General features: G+C 39.9%; 1 protein-coding gene across 7 annotated transcripts in view; it reads left to right on the top strand.

The window, feature by feature from the left end:
- VPS13B (vacuolar protein sorting 13 homolog B) overlaps positions 1-22,298 on the top strand; it is a 1,123,013-nt gene that overhangs the window by 8,123 nt on the left and 1,092,592 nt on the right. For all 7 annotated transcript variants that reach the window (XM_075582636.1, XM_075582637.1, XM_075582642.1 and 4 more), the window contains exon 3: positions 5,079-5,222. In XM_075582636.1, coding sequence (XP_075438751.1) covers positions 5,079-5,222 — 144 coding nt within the window. The remainder of the gene's footprint in view (positions 1-5,078; positions 5,223-22,298) is intronic.

The following is a 22,298-nucleotide window of genomic DNA, read 5'->3' as shown; positions in this document are numbered from 1 at the left end:
TGTTTACTCTGTTGCAGCTAAAGGGATTTCCAGATTATGTATAACAGAGGGCAGCTATCAACAAAGCAAACCACACTGGATCTAGTGATCGGACTCAATATTTAAATAGTAATTCCATTTGTTAAGTTATTGCTGTCTGTAGTTCCTGGTCCTTCGGGTTAGTCTGATTATGTCCTGTGGCTATAAGCAAAACAAAAGACCTACCGCTCAACCAATAAACTTGGTGTGTAAGATAATTTATATACCAAAGGGTGCAACTGAGGAGATTGGGGAACAAACATAAAAAAGGCCCCCAGATATCTAACAGTCGCTATTGTTCATTTGTTAGATTAATTAGAGTCCATAGGAAGAAGGGTGCTCAGAGGTACAGGTGCATGGAAAAAAAACCACAAAAAATAACATTTGATAATACATAATTAATCTCAGGAGCACCATTATGTCAGTAATGAGGTTGAAAGTGTAATCCGTCTTCAAGATGAAGAATAGCGCCTACTGAAACTTGCTGATTAAGTGCTGTGTTTTACTACCATGTAAGGCGACCAGATATAAGAGCGCAATAAACATCTTCCATAGTATCAGAATATTCCATGTCATGAAGCAAAATAGAAAAGCCTTAAACCCAGAACAGTCCAGGAGAATATGTCCCAAAGTAATCAACTCGCATACTCGAGTCACTTCCGTCAGTTCTTGATGTTCATGGGGGAGATTGTTGGTGTGCAAAGTCCACGGTAGCTATAGCAGAAAAAGGAGGATGTGGTGCGCAGCACTACCAACCGTAAATGAGGAATAGAGATGTGAACTCCAATAAAAAATCTAATTTATTAGTAACATGGATAAAAAAAGAAACACAAAGGTAAGTACCACCTAAAGCGTTTCGCGCATCCGCTCTTTATCAAGGAGTACAGACATGTAAGAAACTAGCAAACGTATAGCCTCCTTGTTGATGACCTCACGCACCAGCGTCACGCAATCGCTACATGCTCCGATTCCCCGCGATGAGTCATCACGCAGGAATATCCAGCATCGTTAAACATATGTAGCTTTTTATTTAACACAACAGACAGTCCAATAGACAAATGAGGCTAAAGCTAGAAAGATATAAAATCATTAGAAACAACTGTGTAACATACAAATATCTCCATTGATGTCACGTACGGCACACCTGTCAGCACGTGACTTGCATACGGGACAAGATTTAATACACTGCTCTCTAGCTGGCCCACTCTTCACCTTTGCAGAGGTCCCTCAAATGAACAACATCTCTTCTCAATCCATCCCAATATACCCCCTGTCACAGACAGCACACTCGTGAGACCTGACAGATATGCAATCAGAGTTAATACACACGCTTACTCTAGCCAACTCACCTTTCTCCTGCGCAAGGTACGTTCAATGAGTTAACCCCTTACTAGATTGCAATCAGATTTATCTGCTGCCACCACCCCAGAAATATGAAATATGTAATGAATATATATCTGCCAGGGTCAAAGCTCCGTGTTTATTAAAGAAAAACTAATGAACACACAATCCCTGAAAGCTCTAACCCCAGCACCCACCATATCATTTATGTATTTTGTATCAAAAGGAGTGCTACTTGGGCAAAGCTGTGTCCACATCCTTCTACTCTTGTTAATAACTGGATGTAGTTATTATAGGTTGTTAATGCCTACTACCACCAGTAAGGGAGTTACAGCGAAGATGGAAAACCATCTCTAATTTTACCATTTGCAAACCACCAACCCACAGTTCCTCTTAAGGACAAAATGAGCCAATAGTAGTAATATACTTAAGGGGTTCATTCTTGGTGGTATTTACTTGGGGGGAGCGGGGTAGTTATAACATTGACAACTGGAAGTAATTTGAAATCACTTTTTGAATGTTAATTTGTAAAGATGGTAATCTAAATCTCGAGAGTGGTTTCCTAATCTCTAGTTAGGACGTTTTGTGTGATCTCGCTTCATATTGAGCAGTCTTTTGGACAGGCAAAAAGGGTCCTTTTCCCACATCTGCTAAATGATATTCCAATGCTGACAGTAACCTGACTCCCCGTCACCATGAGATTATGATGTAGTTCTTGTTTTGGACCTTTGATCCCAGGACATCTTGTTATACAGTACTGTTTCTATGTAAAATAGAGACAAATAGAACCAGGAGTGGACTACAATCTTGTGATGACATTGAGATAGTTTGGCAAGACTGTGGGTGGGGTAGAGGAAACACTCTATGCTGTATGTATGTCTTTATTTATATAGCCCAGATAATAGAGAGGAGTGCTGCACACCTCAAAAGAAAAAATGATACAATTACCGGTGCTCCAAAGTTAGAACGACAGCCTGCAGTCAGTCCTGGGTACATAGAAGAAGGAACAGAGGGCACAACGGATTTTAGCAAATGAAAACTCATTTATTGAACCAACACAACGTTTCGACCGTGATGCCATTGTCACTTGAAAAAGACCTTCACGGTCGAAATGTTGTGTTGGCTCAATAAATGAGTTTTCATTTGCTAAAATCCGTTGTGCCCTCTGTTCCTTCTTCTTTATTTATATAGCGCCATTAATGTACATAGCGCTTCACAGCAGTAATGCACGTGACAATCCTATAAATAACCAATAATACAAATAACACATAATGGGAATAAGTGCTTCAGACATAAAAGTAACATTCAGGGAAAGGCGTCCCTGCTCTGAAGAGCTTACAATCTAATTGGTAAGTAGGTAGAACATACAGAGACAGTAGGAGGGTGTTCTGGTAAGTGCATCTGCAAGGGGCCAAGGTTTATGTATGCTGATAACACAAATTTACTTTTCAACCCCTGACCTTACACCTGCTGTACAGACCAAAGTCTCTGAATGTGTCTTCGCTATTTCATGCTGGATGGCCCTCTGCCGACTCAAACATAACATGTCAAAGACTGAGCTCCTCATATTTCCTCCGAAGCCTGGCCCTACTGCTCCCTTCTACATTACTGTTGGCAGCATTATCATATACCCAGTATCGCAAGTACGCTGCCTACTGTAGGTGTCACATTTGACTGCTCCCTCACATTCTCATTTCAAATTCACAATGTATCTTAAACCTGTCATTTTTTTTCCTCCAGAACATTGCAACGATGCACCTTTTCCTCTGGCCCTCATTCTCTCCCGTCTCGACTATTATAACCGTCTACTGTCTGGTTTTCTTGTTTCCGCTTCATTCTATCCTAAACGCTACAGCTAGAATCACTTTACTCTCTTCTGTCTGTCTCTCTATCTCTCCTGCTGGAATCCCTCTCCTGGCTTCTTATAAAATCCCATATACACATAATTCTCCTACTTACTTTTAAAGCTATGCACTCTTCTGCCGCTCCTTACATCTCAACCCTAATTTCTCCCTATAAACCGTCCAGACTTTTGCGTTCTGCTCAAAGATTTCTTCTGTCTACCCCTATTGTATCTAAATCCCTCTCCCGTCTAAAACTCTTCTCACTGACTGCCCCACGCCTCTGGAATGCTCGTCCATTCAATATCCGACTGGCACCCTCTCTATCCACATTTAAGACCCATCTTAAAACACACCTTATCGAAGCATATGGGTAGATCCGTGGCTTGTACTATACATCTCTTACATCGACCGTGACCCCGTGCAGGCAAACTTTCTAGAACACCCTCCTCCTGTGCGTTCGTGTACGTTCTTCCTACACACCAGCTTGTAAGGTCTGTGGGGCAGAGATTCCTTTTTCCTAATGTTACTGTTATGTCTCAAGCGCTTTATCCCGTTATGTGTGCTATTATTATGTCACGTGTATCACTGCTGTGAAGAGCTATATACATAAATGGTACACACACACACACACACACACACACACACACACACATTTATATAGCACCATTTATGTATATAGCTCTTCACAGCAGTGATACACGTGACATAATAAAAGAACACATAACGGGATATATATATATCTCTTCCTTTACCGGACGCGAGAATGGTAATGTTGTTCTATTATTATTATTATTATTAGAGACTGGCACCTGTTGATGTTTTTTAGTACATTGAGTGGAAGCTGTAAATTGTTTCTTTTATTATATATATATATATATATATATATATATATATATATATATATATATATAGACAAATACATCCATATTCATAGGCTCGGTTGACAGGAAAATCCTAATTCATTTTTTAAGAATCAGAGAATACTGTAAGCACAATTGTGCATGTTTGAGGAAGCCTATTGGATTGTTGTGTGTATTACAAAATATATGTATTTTTTGTTCGTGAAATTGTCAGATATCACATTCTGGGAAATATAAAATGCTGTCACGTTTGGCTATTTGTGCATTTTTCTTTTTGTCCCCTCAGTATTATTGGGTAGCTTAACTGCCTGCTGTGTTAGGGTAGCACAAAGCCCACCACTTTCCAGCTAGGGGAAGCGGACTGCTCAGTTTGTGTTGGCTTTTCAATGTTTGTGAGGTAACGGAGCCTGCCAGCAGTAAGTTGTCTGGTTTTTGACACCGTCTGGATTTAATTTCTATATTCTCTTGAGTGTTTCTGTTAATTACCAGAATTCCTCTTCATGTCACAGTAGACAGCAAGAAGTCTCAACTGTGCCAAGGGAATGCAATGCTGCTCTGTGTCTGTGACAAGATTGAGCGAGCACGAGGAACTAAAATTAACACACACAGCCTAATATGGGCAACACAAAGCAGTTCAGTAATTATGTGTATTTTTGTACATGCTTGTTTCATTCTTCTGTTATTCACATTTTCTAAACCCTTTTAATAATCCTTTGAATATACTGCCCAAACATGTTTCAAAATCTTGCATTCAAATTCTTCTTTGGTTAAGTTTGTTGTACACGCGGCTAATTTGATAGTAAATAACTGTGCGTCAAACTAACATTTTAATATGATTTTAATCTGCATTAGGAGAAAAATAGGAGTACAAAATGGTTTTCAGTTCACAGTTGCACCCACTTTATATCTATAATTATCGACTGTATTTGTTTAACTTACATTTATCATCACAATTTGTATGGTTTAGTTGATCACTCCCCTACCCTCTTCCCTTGTTCTTGTTAATCTGCATTAGGAGCTGAAGTTGCCATTCACGTTTCTGAGTGGACATATACACGAGTTAAGAATTCATGTTCCATGGACGAAGCTGGGGTCGGAGCCCGTGGTAATTACCATCAACACCATGGAGTGTATCCTAAAACTGAAGGATGGGGCACAGGTAAGAGACACATTTGGTGAGCTCTCTTTCATTTAGTGATGAGGTGGTGAAACATTTCTATGTGCTGAGCTTTTAAGAATCCAAAAACAGCCCTGGATCCTCTCCAATACACGGTAGCTGCTGGCACTGAAATCCACACCCAGCATGTTCACACACCAGCCGAACACCATCTCGATACATTGCCGCGTGTTCACTTGGTTTCAGTTGAAAGTAAACGTGCGGAATACTGCTTTTTAATGACGACAACTGCTGCTTGATAGATTCATTATACATGATATGAGACAACAGACAAATAGTGCACATTATTTAAGTTTGTTCTACTTCTAGGCCTTCAATTAACAGACTTTTTAATATCCATCTATTATATGGTTGACAATAAGCGTATTCTGTGGAAAATAGGCATTATTTCAATAGCTGTGTCAGTAAAGTGGTTTGTTAAAGGGTTTCAACAACATCCCATGACTCTTGCAATGCCAAAATGGTTAACGTTTACAGTGCTGAGGATCCGGCGGCGCCAGTGTGTCACTGGGTCACAGGTGCTTTCGGCATCATGTGATCGATGGGTCTTGTGCGTCATTAGGGGCACTCTAAAGGTTAATGTCTTCAGACTAACGTCAGATTGAACTCCAAGTTATAAACACATCTGACAAATCACCTGTTAAATAGTGCTGGATGACCAATACTCACAAAACTACCGTTTGCATTTGTATACACACCAGTGTAATCACATGAACTCTCCTTGTTTCTGTCAATATCCGCGCATGCCGATTAGATTAAATTCATAGGGCAGGAAATACTTTCTTCCAATGTTAGATTTATGACTGGATGCAAGTATCTCCTGTGTATTATATTCCCTGTCTTGTAATCATTGTGAAGTGCTGTGTTTCTGGTTGGCTCTATAAAAATACAAATATACATACATACAGTGGTCTACAGGTATACCCCGCATTAACGTACGCAATGGGACCGGAGCATGTATGTAAAGCGAAAATGTACTTAAAGTGAAGCACTCCCTTTTCCCACTTATCGATGCATGTACTGTACTGCAATCGTCATATTCGTGCATAACTGATGTAAAAAACGCATTTGTAACAGGCTCTATAGTTTCCCTGCCTGTGCACAGCTTCGGTACAGGTAGGGAGCTGGTATTGCTGTTCAGGACGTGCTGACAGGCGCATGCGTGAGATGCCTTTGCCTTTTGGGCGATTATGTCCTTACTCGTGAGTGTACTTAAAGTGAGTGTCCTTAAACCGGGGTATGCTTGTACAGAAGTATTCACTTACCAATATTCCAGAATACCAGTATTCACCTACCAATAATATCACAGTTTTTGTTGAATTACACAGTTTTTCTTTTTTTAAACTTATATTTTTATTAAGATTTTCAAACATAAATGGGAAGGGGAGGGGTACAGAAAAAAGAGGGGAGGGAGAGGGGAACAACCATTTTGTATCAGAATTCTTAAAATCGACAACAGTCACATTACATAGCATACAACATTTTATCACATTTTATCAGCGATATCCTACCCTCATCACTCCCAGATCCTCTATCCTATTTGGGGTCTTACCCCTATCCGACATCCCGGGGATCCCAGACTCTATAAAACTTCCTTGTGGTGTGATTAAAAAATGAGCAGTCTCTCCATTAATTGTACATCGTTAGCCTTTCTAATGACCTCTCTTCTGGAGGGCGGCAGTGTCTTTTTCCATGCTGCTGCTACCACGCACCTAGCCGCCGTTAGTATATGCAAAATTAATTTAGCTGTGTGATGATTTACATCTTCCAGAGGCTTAGCCAAAATGAGTAAAATTGGGTCTAGCGGAACATTGATCCCCATCACATCTTCTATTAGCTTTAGAACTTTTGCTCCATTATTTCTGCATTACTGGGCAGAACCACCATATACTATATGTTGCTAGATCCCCTATCTGTCCGCATCCTCTCCAACATCTATCGGTCGCCTCCGGAAACATTTGCTTTAACCTTTTGGGAGAGTAATACCAGAGTAACAAAATTTTATAAATATTCTCTATTGTAACTGTACATATAGAGGTTTTACCCGGATGAGATCAGACCTTTTTGATATTTATTTGTTTTGCATTTTCAAATCGTTTGTATTTGGGGAATTCCTCCTCATAGAAACCCTGGCGCACAAAATGTCGGACCTGCATATATTTAAACACCTCAGTTCGAGGTAAAACGTATTTTATCATCATTTCCTCAAACAACATCAACTTATCTTTTTCTATTAAATCTCCCATCTCGAGAATTCCCCATGTCTCCAGGTTTCAAAGTCCCGACCTTGAAAACCCAGCAAAAACCCTGGATTACCGAATAGGTGCGTAAATCTAGATGGAGTTGACATAACCTTATATTTCTTTTTTGCCAATTGCCAGATTTTCAGAGTAAACCCGATTGCTGCCGGCTCTGACTTTTTTCCAAGCCCAGTCCTGTAGCTCGACCACAGCAGAGAGTAGGTAGGCCAACCGGGTATTTAAGTGAGCTTTCCAGATCCACCCAGGCATAGATTCCTCCCCGGGAGTGCGAATAGACCATTTGTTTCAAATGAGAGGTTATATAATATTTTAAACTATATTTAATATATTAATATTTGAAACTGCTAGACCCCCTCCTTCTTTAGACTCCAGCATTATTGTCCCGGCTATTCTCAGTTGTTTGTTTCGATTCGATTTTGGATTTCTTTTATATTTGTGTGTGGGACAGATATTGGTAATGTTTTTAGAAATAATATAGAAGTCTGGGGAGGATGTTCTTCTTAACCGCGGTTATATGCCCTATCCAGGAGATATAGTAAGAATTACAAGCTTTTCGATCCTTTCTAATCTTGGAATTTTTTTGGGGATAGTTATATTTATATAATGAGTTATAGAGTCCCTGGTAAGATATATCCCCAAATACTTGAGATGGGCCTTTTTCCACCTTTAATCAAAATGTTTTTTAAGAACCTCGACCTCCTTTTCCATTAACGTTAAATTAAGCGCTTCCGATTTTCCCACATTACCTTTATACCCAGACAACTCCCCAAACCTCCGGAGAGCGGATTGTAAATTCGGGAGAGATGTCAATGGGTTAGCTATAGTAAGGATAATAGCATTCACGAAAAGTGATAGTTTGTAACACTCCTCTTTAATATTAATCCCTTGTATATTTGGGGAAGCTCTGATTGTAGCCGCAAGGGGTTGGATTGTCTAGGCAAAAAGAAGAGGAGAGGGGGGGGCACCCCTGTCTGTCCCGTTCTTAATTGTTATCAGATGCTTCTCCCTCCCTGGGATCTTCAGAGTGGCTGTTGACGTCTGGTAGATGGCCCCTTGTAAAAAAAAATAAAAATCCAATTTTATCCTATCAAATGCCTTCTCCGCATCCAGGCTCAACAGCACTGCTTTCATCTTAGATTTATGTATCTGATCTATCACATTAATAATTTTCCTTGTGTTATCCGACACCTGGCGTTCGCTCACAAAACCTACCTGGTCATAGTGGATTAATCTAGGAAGTATTGGGTTCAACCTTTTTGCCAGGATTTTACTATAAATTTTCAGATCCGTGTTAAGCAATGAGATTGGTCTGTAGCTACAGTACCACAACATAAGAGGTCCTTACCCTCTTTAGGAATCGCCACTATATTGGTTTTCGTCATCTGTGTGGGGGATTTGTTTTCTGCTGAGAATATCATTGAATAAATCTAGTAAACATGGCCCTAGGATTCCTATAAAAAAAAATTATAGTACAAATTTGAGAAACCATCTGGGCACGGGGCCTTTGATGGCTTCAATGAGCTAACTGCCCTTACTAACTCTATCCGGGTTATATTTGCATTTACAATTTTGTGATCTTCCTCTTACAGTTTTGGGAGATTACAAACCCTAAAATAGTCCTCAAGCTGGGTCAAATCCAGGATTTGAGCATTCGGAGTTAAATTGTGGAGCTCCGTATAAAATTGAGCAAATTCCTCTGCTTTCTTAGAGGGGTTGTAAGTCACCTCTCCTCCTTTTAACCTAATAGCAGATACCAAAGCTCTCGACCCGATTCTTCTAAATTTATTTGCCAATAAGCGGTCCGCCTTATCTCCCTTATACGTTTGTTTGTCCACTTAAGGGATTTCTCTACATCCTCTAATTAAACCCTCTTAAATTCCCCCCTTTGCCTGGGTCAGGATTTTATATATTTTCCTCTGGATTTTTTTTTTTAATGTAAATATTTTCTGTAAAAAATTTTTTGTTCTATTTTTATTCTCTTTCTGTGTGATGCTCTTGAGATGAGCTGTCCTCTGATCGTGGCCTTAATTGCCTCCCATAGTATTGATGTTGATTCTGCAGAGCCATTGTTGATATGAAAATAGTTTTTGAGTCTCCAATTTGTGAGCTAATCTCTGGGTAATTCAGTAATGAGTCGTTCATCCTCCAATGGAATGATTGAGTCAACACAAAAGGGGATTGAAAGGATCGCCACTGGGGTGCGGTCTGACCACGTGATAGGCCCTATATCTGAGTGGACCGATACCTCCAAAATACCCAGGGATACAAATATATTGTCAATTCTGGAGTACGAATCGCGTGGGGGTGAATAAAAAGAGTAATCCCTCTGTCCTTTATGTGAGCTACACCAGGCATCCCACAAACCATATTCTTTAAGTAGCAGTATACATTTCTTAGCTACTCTATATGTCATAGCAGAGTGTGATTGCTCTGGGTGGGTGGACTTATCCACATCCGGATCTGGTACCATATTAAAATCACCTCCCAATATCAACAGTTGCTCTCGGCTATCTGGATTCCAGTGTTTCCCTTAAAAAATGAATTTGTCCCTCGTTTGGTGCATAGATATGTTGGCCTGAAAGAAGCCCGTTAACCACTAGGGACCTCCCCCCTTGATCTCTCTTAACCTCCAATGCCTGGAACGGGATGTCCCGTTTAATCGGTATTGCAGCCCTTCTTTTTTTTGCTAGTAAAAAAGTAAAATGATGTGGGGTATGTCCCACTAAAGGTGTTTGGGGGTTCCTGAGTATCAACATGCGTCTCTTGCAGGAAAACCATATCGGCTTTCAAGTTCCTAAATTCTTTTAGGGACAATCTACGTTTACCATTACTGTTGAGACCTTTAACATTCAGGGATACTAACTTCAATGGTGCTTGACTAGGCATTTCCAATGTCGTGTGTGTCTCTCTCTCTCTCTCTCTCTCTCTCATGTTAAAGTTGTGAGCGAAAAACTTGAATGGTTGTAGGGAACAGATAGGGATAAAGAACAAAGGGAAGGGACTTTCCCCCTCCGGTAACTAGGGGAAAACCAAAAACGACAAGCTATAAAGTAACGTGTGTAACCAGCCACTCATCCCAGTTTTGCAGCCAGACCCTACGTGGCCTGGTGGGCATATGGCCCTAATGGGGGTGACCTGACGTCGGGCATGCAGGGCTCTGACCGATTCTGGACACCCCTCCTCTATCTGCTCTTCCTCCCCTGATCGCTCCTTCACCACAGCTTGCTTAGAATATACGAAGAAAACAGGAACAAGTCCCTAATAACAGTGCTCAAAGTCCATGAGACCTATAGAATATACTTAATAGGTATTCAACTTGCTTAAAGACAGACTTCATAAGACTCTGTGTGTACTTCTGACTGGGTGTGCATGTGAGCTCATATATGGGGACATGGATCAGCAAGAACCTAAGGTCTGTATATAGGACCAGATGTCTGTGAGCAAATGGCCCTCTATTTCTACTCAGGAATAAAGTCACCCTAGAGCAGCACCCAAATAAAAAGTCCACTTCTCCTTCGACATAAACTGAGAAAAAGAGGATACTCACAGTATGCAGGCTGTCTGTATCAGTGCGTGCATCACGCCAGGCATGTAGTAGAAGGAATTCCAAAAGGAAAAAAACACGAAGCACAGCTGCAAAACAAACTGGGGCTAAACACCAAAAAGTTGACCTAAAATCACCTTTATTGCATGGTGAGCAACGTGGAGTGCAGGTAGAAAAAACTAACGCGTTTCGCGCATAACACTTTGTCAAAGAGTATATTTCCTTGGTTACATTAGACTCAAAAATATCTGTTTTGTCTTTACCAAATTTACATGCCTTGGTTTGTGCATGTGAAAAACCCTTTGGGCTTCCTATTGAGCCAATTGTCGCCATCAACTATTGTTTTCAAAAGGCTTTGGGCCGTTCTATCTTTTAGATTACGTGTCTTCGTATAAACAATGTGAGGTCTATCTGGTAGGTATTCATTCAGAATGGAATCATTTTTTAGAATATGCCAGTGTTTACTGATTATCTAATTCATTTTTGCATGTTCCTTATTGTTATATGTTGCATGTTAGTGATTACTTGCACCCCGTGTGAATTTGGACCAATTTCTAATTGTCAGTTCCAATTCTGCTTGTCTCTTAAATATTTTCTTTGTTTTATTGAAATAACATTCCCCTGTAATTTTTCTATTCTTGGCTGTAATATGTTGTCTTTTTGTTTTGAAGTCCCTAGTGTTCTCGAAAGGTTCCAATTTTTATTTGTTTATTAATTGATTTATCTAATTTTTTAAGTGATTCTTTGTGATTTGTAATTAAAAGTTTCATTCATTCAAATGAACAATTGTCAATAAGTTTATTCCATGTATCTAACTATATTTTATCTGTAAGATTGGATGTAGATCATTTTCTAAAGAGACCATGTCCCACCACTTCTTGGTCTCCAAGAAAAGTAATTTCTCTAATTCAAAAAAGCGTGGGGAGATAATCCTCCTCATGTTGGTGTATCTAAATCTTCACACATCTCAATAACTTAATCACTTCAAAAAATATTGGCAATGTTGAGATGTCTCCGATTCCTATTAGACATTGCGGTAGATTTTCTCCATAGCTTATCACAATATTATACAATTCTCTTAACAGAAAAACACCTGTTGAATCTTATGAGAGATATATGAAGTGATAATCCTATCACTAAGTTCAGATGCAGCTCTAGGAAAGAGAAAATGGGATGTAGAACGAGAAACAAGCGCAAACAGAACCAGTAATAGTGAATTAAAACATCTGTGCATGTAACAAATTCAGTGAGTAAAAAAGGGATACTTTGGTAAATTTTCTTTATCTTTATTAAACTGGTTGGCACTATGTCTACATCTCTTTAATCCACATAACCTTCGGGAGTTCACATTATACAAACGTCCTAAAAGAAAAGATCAAGACTTGATACTGTACTATATAATACTGAAAATGCCAGATTTTTTTCTGATACCACGTGAGTGGGCAGTTTAGAGTAGTTTTTGAGCACCAACTATCACTGTTAGCATTTTTGCAGTATGTACATGTATATTTTTCTCTATTTATTTATTTATTTATAAAAGTTTTACCAGGAAGTAATACATTGAGAGTTACCTCTCGTTTTCAAGTATGTCATGCGCATAGATTTATGATGACAAATACATGGTTGCAAATACAGTTGCATAAGTGAACAGGGTATACATTATATACCAGACATAGCATGCACAGTTAGAGATATGTTATAGGCGTATGTAACAGTTACAAACCAGATTAAAATGTGAGACAGCTTTAGTTTTGAAAGAATTTAGACTGGTGGCGGCTGTGAGAGGCTGTATGATTCTGGAGAGGCTTGCGATGTGTGTTTACTTGCCTGTCTATCGGGACATGTCCAAAGTTGTTGACGTGTAGTATTAAAAGTGTTGTAAAATCTCTTTCATTTTTGTTAAGAGATATAGAAATATATCTGATGTAGCTAATTCCATTTTCTTGGCCGATTTTTACACTTTGACGGTCAATGTGAGTACAAATTCTATTTACCAACCAAACAACCTGAACGCTGTTAGGTATAAAAGCTTAAAATGTCTTCAAATTCTTTCAGATTCCTATAATAGCTGGGCATATTTGTGTAGGTGTGTCGTAGTATTGCCAGCAAGCATGTAACGTTTGGGAAACATGCCTTCATACTCCAAAAAATGTGTTTTAAGCAGTAACGCATTTTTTTTTGTTTGTGGTAGTAATTACAGTATGAGTAACTGTGGAAAGGTTTCCCGTCTAGTTTAGAGTCCTGCGAGTTACAGTAATGGCAGGTAAATGCCTTCAGTGTTGGCTAATAATGATTTCCATTGAGGTCAGCACTCCTCAGATCCTCCTGTATTGCACGGTGCTTTGAAAGACTCGCTGATCATCAAGAGATCATATATTTGAAGCAATTTGAAATACTAATGTTTTCTCACAGGTTTTGTAGTTTTGAAATGGTTTGCGAACTTTATACGTGTCAAATGGCGCTGCGTTGACATGACAGCGAGACGTCACGTGATGCCCGTTGCCATGACAATGGGGCACTAAGTGTCACCACGGTGTCGTGGTGTTGTTAGCATGACAACGGGGCGTTACCTGATGCCTCAGCACTATAATGCATCCCGCCGTGACGTCACATTGTCATGAAAACGTGCACCATTTGACCTCGCGGAGCCATGCGGACTGGACCTTGCAGGGGGAGATGCCGCCGCAGGCAAAATAAAGATATAAATAAGATAAATTAATGTTTATTGCAAAAAATCTCGTGGTTAGCGTACAATAGTAGGTGGCAACCATGCCCATGCGTGCTTTGCACACCAACCCCGTTCAATGCAAAACTATGGGTTTGACTTTTTTCTTTCCCCACCTTCTCTCTCTTCTCTCCACTTTCTCTACCTTCTCCCACTACAGTCGCCCTCCCATCTATCCCTAAACAGGTACGGATCCGCAATACCTGACTCAAAGCCAGTGTTCTTCTTATCATTTGCTATTGCTCTTTCATTTAATACCTTATGATGTCATCAATTCTTTCCACCTTTCCTCCAGAATTCTTGCTTTCTCCTTACGTGCACTGACACTTTATCTGCTTTTCTGTCTAAACTATAGCTATCTGACTTGCCATATCTGCCACCAGCCTATGTGCATTATGATGTCACCGATTAGCTATATCTTACGGAGCGGCGGACAAAACATTGTTTTAATATACACCTCAACCCCGTTATAACGCTATCCGTTACAGTGCGAATCCGCTTATAACGCGATGCGAGCGGGTCTCCCAATTTTCGTATTTATTAATACTTTACAACACGATTATTGGTGTTTTAAATACTTTATTGTACAATGCATACAATTGTACATTATTTCTAACGCAATGTGATTCTTTGGACCCCAAGCACAGCGTTATAACGGGGTTGAGCTGTAGTAAGAGATGTGTATATGTACACATACAGGTTTATTTATATTTGTTGTTTTTTTATTTAGGTTGATGCATGCTTTATCACAGCATATTGTTTGTCAGTTGTGGCTGCTTGCTGCTGCTGATGTCACATGCCATGTTGATATCAACCAGTTGATCTGATTGCACTTAGGATTCTTCCTCTTACAACCCCACTTTAAACTCCACTTTAACTAAAAAGTTTTTTCTTTTTCTTTCCAAAGTTAATGGGTGTTAATCTTACCCTTTATTGGACTTCTGAATTACCAATAATGTTTTTATGGCTTCATTCTCTGCTTCCCTCTTGTATGTATATATTATTATTATTATTATTATCGTTTATTAATAAAGCACAAACATATTTTGTAGCGCAGTACAAGGGGTGAAACAGAGTGGTTATACTTGACATATACAGAAGGACATACCAAATAAGGACAAACAAGCACAGATACAAAAGGTAATGAGATGCCATTAATGTGCACAGCGCTTTACAGCAGTATTACATGTGACAAATTAATATGAGACATAATGGGAATAAGCACTTCAGACATAAAGGTAAAAATTAGAAACCGTTCCTATCGCAAAGAGCTTACAATCTAAGTGTACGCCCCATGGCTCTTTACCCACCATTCACATGGAATTTGCTATACTGTGGTTCTTGTGGTCTCACTATATTATACTTGGAGACAGTAGCTCGGCAGTGAAAAAGACAGCAGAATGGCTGGAGCCCACCCAGGCGGTGATAACTGACGTTGGGCTTCCTCTGCCGAGCTACCGCCGCCGCGCTGTTTGCCACTGCTCTGCTGCCTCCATCGCCCCCACACCACAGGTAGAGGCAACCATCATGTGTTCTGGATGTGGTCTGCAGGCTGCACTTTTCCCACCCCTGACTTAGATTGTAAATTCTTCGGAGCAGGGACTACTTTCTCTAATCTCTTATGCATGAAGCACTTATTCCTAGAACTGTATGTCACGTGTATTATTGCTGTAATGCACTATGTAAATGGATGGTGCTATATAAATAAATATATACATGCATGTTTTGAGGAGCTGCATTTTAGTGTTAGATTCTATTTTATCAATCTACTTTCTTCTTCTTTTACAATATTATTCCATTTGTTTTCACTGGAATTGAAAGGAGCGCCATTGATTTCCTGTGGGTCACAGAGGGGCTTTGTTGCAGGTATCTCCAGCACTGTAGATTAAGGAGGAATCTGTTAAAATGTAAAAATTAATTGTTGTTGCTTGCTGGAATTTTTTTGGGGGGGAAAAAATGAACGTTATCTGTGCTCTTTGACCTACATGTTACCCTTGGCAAAACATGTAATATTGAATAAGTGCCGGAACACACATAATTAGGTGTCGTGAGTAAAACCAAACTTTACATCGTGAATAATTTTCTTGATCTTCTGCAGTTAAGACGTTTCTTTTTCTTGTCTGCTTTCTTTGACCTTTTTAATACATTCCCATACTGGTATTTAAAACATTCCTATAAAAGCTGCGAGTAACGGAACCAGATCTCGGTTGTTTGGTAATTGGTTAAAATAAAAAATATAAAAAAACAGGAATGTGATACTTGAATTCTGTTTCACATGTCCTTATTGTTTGGGCTATCACAGTTCTCCGGTGTTCATGGGTTAGGTAAAGGGTGAAACCGGTTAAACGTCTGCATCTCCGGAACATTAACTGCTTCTATAATACAAGATTTTACTTCTAGAGGCAGTTTTCCACATACCATTCAGATTTTATTTCTAACAATTTTTTTGTTGAGCTGTTCCCATAACATCACCTTGTTTTAAACCTTTGAAAGGGACAGTCTATACTGTATGTACATATTAAATACATGACTTGCACACACAAATCATCTTGGAGTAGCAATAAATAAAAAAATACACTTACATTCTCTCCCCCACCCCCCCTCTCAGTAGATAACAAAACATGGTAAGTTAAAGGCTCTGTCGTGTGTGCGAAATATGAATTCTCAGATGTACTGTGGTTGAATGGAACATTGTGAAGAGTTGTGAGAGCTGTGAGGAGTAACCGGTTCAGTGTATCAATGACAACTGTGAATTCTATGTTGGAAAGTTCAGTTGTATGGGTCACCTGTTGGGTAAAATAATAGGGTTTCTAAACCTTGTAGAATAGAGCATTCTGACTGATTAACCACTTGGCTCTCATTTAGTGCTGGGGGTGGCGTGATATTTTCTGGGGGGTGGAGGAGGGGGGGGGGGGTGCACAGCACTTGGAGGCCCCTGCACTCTTTCCCAAAGCATTTCAATTAAATGCCAGGGAGCGTGAGGCCTCTGTAAGTTCCCTTACTTGTTCTCCGGTGGCTTCTGGTGTCACATGTTGTCGCAATGTTAGAAAACGCCAGAAAAAGGGGTAGGGTGGGGGGGGGGGGGGGAGGAGCAGGCGGCCGGGAGGTGGGGGGGGGGGGGGTGCAGACTGAAAAGTTTGCACACCTCTGATTTTAGCAGATGTGTCCAGGTGGTTAAAATGAACCTCTTCCCAGAGCCCAGTGCAGTCTAAGGCTGAGGACCCACTGCGGTCGGTGGCGCACTCAACTGCGTGCGCGTCACTCAACAGCTCGTGACTTCCTCCTGGGCCGGTCCCTCCTCACTGCAAGGCTCACTACGCGCTGTGACGCGTCAGCCAGCAGGGGATGCTAGAGGATTGTGATCCCGAGCGGTGACAGGTAACGTGGTGCGCCGGTGAGCCTATCAGCACCGGGGTCTGTACCTTCCTGGAGCTGTCAGAGCTTCCCCCACCTCTAAAAGGTAGTGTGGTGTGTGTGTGTATTGTGTGTGTGTATTGTGTGTATTGTGTGTGTGTTTCGCACGGTGTATCTCCCCCTCCTCTCTCTCACACCCACTACCTCCCCCACCCCTCTCCCCGGGCTCAATGGCCGCGCCCCGCACGAAAAAAGTTCACTGCAGACCGCAGATCGCGGTGCAGTGACTTGCACGCGCCGCCGGCAAGCAAGGCGGCCGCGTGCAGCGGGTCCTCAGCCTAAAGGTTACCATAGTCAGCCAGTGATTAAGAAAATCATTATTTTATTCCGTTAACAATTAAAGAGAGTAGGACATGCACAGGGGGCAAGATACTTCCATTATAGGAGTTAAACTCATAGACTTCTGAGGGAATTGTTAATTTAAATACAATTTTACAAACACCCTGTATATGTTTTGCTACCCATCAGCACCACCAATTATGCATTATAAATTTATATAATTTATTGCTACATTATTTAAAAAGAGGTACGCACTTGCCAGTCCTGCAACATAGTATGCCTGGATCCTTCCCTTTTTAAATGATCTGCAACCCTGTGCACGTAGTGACTTCTCCATCTCTTAAATTCAGCATGAGTCCTAATGAAAGTGTGCAAATTCAGCGCAGGGCCTCCGATATATGATGTGTGAATTCAGCGCAGGGCCTCCGATATGATGTGTGAATTCAGCGCAGGGCCTCTGATATGATGTGTGAATTCAGCGCAGGGCCTCCGATATGATATGTGAATTCAGCGCAGGGCCTCCGATATGATGTGTGAATTCAGCGCAGGGCCTCCGATATGATGTGTGAATTCAGCGCAGGGCCTCCGATATGATGTGTGAATTCAGCGCAGGGCCTCCGATATGATGTGTAAATTCAGCACAGGGCCTCCGATATGATGTGTGAATTCAGCGCAGGGCCTCCGATATAATGTGTAAATTCAGCACAGGGCCTCCGATATGATGTGTGAATTCAGCGCAGGGCCTCCGATATGATGTGTAAATTCAGCGCAGGGCCTCTGATATGATGTGTGAATTCAGCGCAGGGCCTCTGATATGATGTGAATTCAGCGGTGGCCAGACAGGGATGCTGTTAACTTAGTCTCTGACTTAAGTTTGAAGAGCAGGCCGCTTGAATCCTGTGATGTCATGTCTAGAATAGAGATGGGGGCGAACCAGTCGGAATCCGTTTTGCGGATTTCCGTCCCGGATTTTTACCAAAATCCGATTTGCACTCCGGTATCCAAGAGAGAGACACCAATATATCAAGTTCTATATCCATCCCCTCAAACCTCCCTCTAAATATCATAGGGAGAGACTTCTGTGCTCCTTTTTATTTGGAGGAGGCTTGAGGGGTGAAAATTTCACCCATCTCTAGTCCAGAAATAAACTTGAATGCATCACCTGATGGGGGCAAAAGAATGACTGGGAGATGGTTTGGGAGAAGAAGTGGCACATTTTAACTTTACTGTACATTACATTTGCAAAGCTGCAAAATGTACGTAAAAACTAAGGGGTGTAGAAAATGGGTTGAATGACAGAGTATATTGTAACTCAAATGTGTAGATCGGTCAATTTAAATGTCTATTGCTTCGTAACAAAATGTACGTTTATTATGACTATTTGAAATGTATAATCCCACTGCAGCATAACGTCAGACGGTTTGGGGATTTATGGTAACACCGTTTAATTCTTCCTTGCTATGAACTTTAACATGGAAAAAGGAACTATTTTCCCCAAATTCTCTGCCATGTTTTGAAGTTTATAGCTTTTCCCATGATAATCATTCTGTGGGATCAGGCCTATCTAAAAAGAAAACCCCAGTTTTTACAAGGTTTGGGCGTTAATAATAATATTAGCTCATCCTCGTGCCCCCATGATCCCGAGTTACATTGGCACTCAAGTGGTTAAAATGCTCCCATTTATTTTTTAACATGAAGAATTAGTTCAAGTTAAATGGTACGCTGAGATTTACAGTTTGTGCTGAGTTTTTGGCAAACTTCAGTAACGGCATTGAGATTTATAGCACTGGTTATATTTTATCTAAGCATTTTGTGGCTCACTGTAGTATTATCATGGGATGCTTGTGGGAGATATCTTCAGTCAGTTTGGCTTTGTTTCAACTAACAATTTTCACACATTTCTTCCAAGCTCTCTTGGTGTAAGCTCAGAACTTGCTATTTGGGATTCCTATATTGAATTTAAGCATATTTCAACCTCTTTTCAGATAATCACACTCATAAATACTGTAACATTTGTTGGTGTTATCACACATTTAGTGGTGTGAAAGGTTCATGTTATTCCTAGGTGGCTAGTAAAGTATGTTACTGGAGCAATTATAAAATAATGGAGACTTACGGAGTGATGGTTGTTTGGTTTGGATAATATTTCTGTACGTATTCCTACAGTTGTAACACTTTGTGCCAAATACGTTTTCATGTCATATCACATATCAAACTGATAAAATACTTTTCTTGAGATGAAGTGGTTTAACATGTCTCCTGGGAAATCAAATTGTGGTCCGTTTTTATCTTAACGTATATATTCAGGCATTTTTGACAGTTTTGGCACCTAAAATATTTTACATATCTAATGCGCTGGTGATACAGACGTCTGCTTTCCCTTTTTCACCATGTAGGTGGAAAGCCAGTCAATAATTCTAGCCGTTGATTAGCTCTCATAAGAATAATCGGGTAACATTGTGAGGTATTCAGAAGACCTTGTGGCTGGTGGGATACCTAGCATATTGGTCTTAAATACAAGCTTGTAGTTCAGTTTCTGCCGGAGGCCTTTACACGTGCGGCCACAAATTCTCCTCGAGTCCACCCTCCCACCTGCCATTTGGTAAGATCTTTATCTTTATTTTCTCCCCACTATTAATTGGATGTTACATTTAAAGACTTGAATATATTACCTTGATTCACATCACTATCATGATTTTGTGATGTAAGTTGCTTGGAAACTATTGGGTACAAATTGAGTTTCTACATTTATTTTTATTTTTACGAGTCCCAGATTTTGTGCGGAGAGAACACACTGACCCCTATCCAATGTCTCATGCAGTAGCTGTTCACAATGAAACATATTGGGATTCTGATCAGGGTAATGTTTTCAGTTGGAGTCAATAAGCAGTCTTCATAAGAGCTGATAGCTGGGGCTAAATTGTTAGATCACAGCGCATTGTAGCCACCTTGACCATGGTATTGAGAACATTACATAGACTAGTGAGCGTTAACAAAAGAGTGAATTTGCTGGTCTTGATTTGTATGCTTACAATTTATCGCATTATGTTGGAAACATTTTGAGTAATTAAAAAAAAAACATTTTTAAACGGGACATTGATGAGCATTTTTTATGTTTGATTATGGAATGAAAAGTCCTTGCATGAGAATGACTTCTGAAATATCTCTCCATCCTTTATTTTATTTTTTTCCTTTTATTATTGGGCCCAGATCATATATTTTTTTTGTGTGGCATTAGAAAACAATAGTATAAATGCAGTCTTGTGGAGACTGTTAAGTCAAAATCATTTCAGAAAGAGCCATGGCCACATGTTGTTAATAAAACAGTATGGCAGCCCTTGCAGTTAACACGAGGATATCCCTTTTAGGTTGTTCCACAATATACTTTGAAGTGGAATAAAATGGGGGTTTCATGTTGGGTTCTTTGGTAACCCATACATTTTACAACATGTGAACCCGCAGATACCAAGAACATTGAGTAGGTGTGGAGGTTTAGCGCATAGAAGAGAAATGTATATATTACATGAACTGGGCACCATTTCAAAAGTTCACAAGGCAGGCAGTATGATCTCTCAAGTGAGAGATGTTTTGAAACACATTGAAATGGTTTTTAGCTATTCTTCAGGTGAACTAATAGAGTTCAACAATCTCTCTTAAATATCCTTTAAATCATCCCTCTTACTTGGTCCAAAAATGTGAATATGTAAAACAAAAAAAACATTAATGTTCATATGCATGTGTACTAAAATATGTACATATAACAGCGATTTTTGTGTATTCATATATAAGTGCTGGTGTATGTGTGTAATAAGTATATGAAAAAAGTGTGTGTGTGTGTGTGTATATAACAAAAAGGATAAATTACAGTGCCACAGTAAAGAGAACAACAATCTTATATATTCCCCAGTGTATTATATTGCAATATGTTTTTATTAAACTGGCGCTCGATACAAAAAAGTGCAATTCTTATGTAAGAAAATGTTTTAATCCTTCTAAGGTGAAATACCAAACGGTGCAAAAATAGTGATGTGAAAAAAAATACAAAATACTTTAAAAAGTGCTGCTCAAACCCTTTACAGGATTGCTCCTTCAATCCTCATCAGTGTTGTAGTCCAGGCTGTCGGGAATAATAATAATAGCATGTTCTTGTATAGCGCTGCTAGTTTTACGTAGCCCTTTACAGAGTCATATTGCAGACACGGCCCCTACCCCGTGGAGTTTACAATCTATGTTTTTGGTGCCTGCAGCAGAGGGAGATAAAGTGACTTGCCCAAGGTCACAAGGAGCCAACACCAGCAATTGAACCAGGTTCCCCTGCTTCAAAATCAGTGCCAGTCAGTGTCTTTACTCACTGAGCCGCTCCTTCCAAATATGTGAATAAAAAAAATAAAAACACAAATAGTGCAATATGTCCAGATAAATAGAATTCTATAGAATAGATTCCCAGTTTCATCAAGATTGATGTTCACAGCGCTGCTGCTTCCCGGAATCGGCATCCGGGTTTTCCAACCATGAAGTGCGGAAGCCAGCCAATCACGAGTATGTTTCAATACATTTATATATAATATAATATATATATATATGTATATATATATATATATATATATATATATATACACATCCAGATAACATGCTTTACAGCATAAATAGTTTTCATTATCTGTGTAAAAAGGGATGTCCAATGTTATCCTTCATTCCTGCATGATTAGAGTTTCTCTTCCTTAAGTTGTGTTTTTTGTGATGTTAGCAGTATTCATTACATTGCAAATACTGTATGAATTGCTTAATGGTGTCACCACTTAAGTTAATTTATTGGTTAAAAATAAATATCAATA

The sequence above is a fragment of the Ascaphus truei genome, chromosome 2, assembly GCF_040206685.1.
Source record: "Ascaphus truei isolate aAscTru1 chromosome 2, aAscTru1.hap1, whole genome shotgun sequence".
In the NCBI taxonomy this organism is placed as follows: Eukaryota; Metazoa; Chordata; class Amphibia; order Anura; family Ascaphidae; genus Ascaphus; species Ascaphus truei.
The sequence above is the reverse complement of the archived record's forward strand: the minus strand, read 5'-3'. Positions and strand labels throughout refer to the sequence as shown.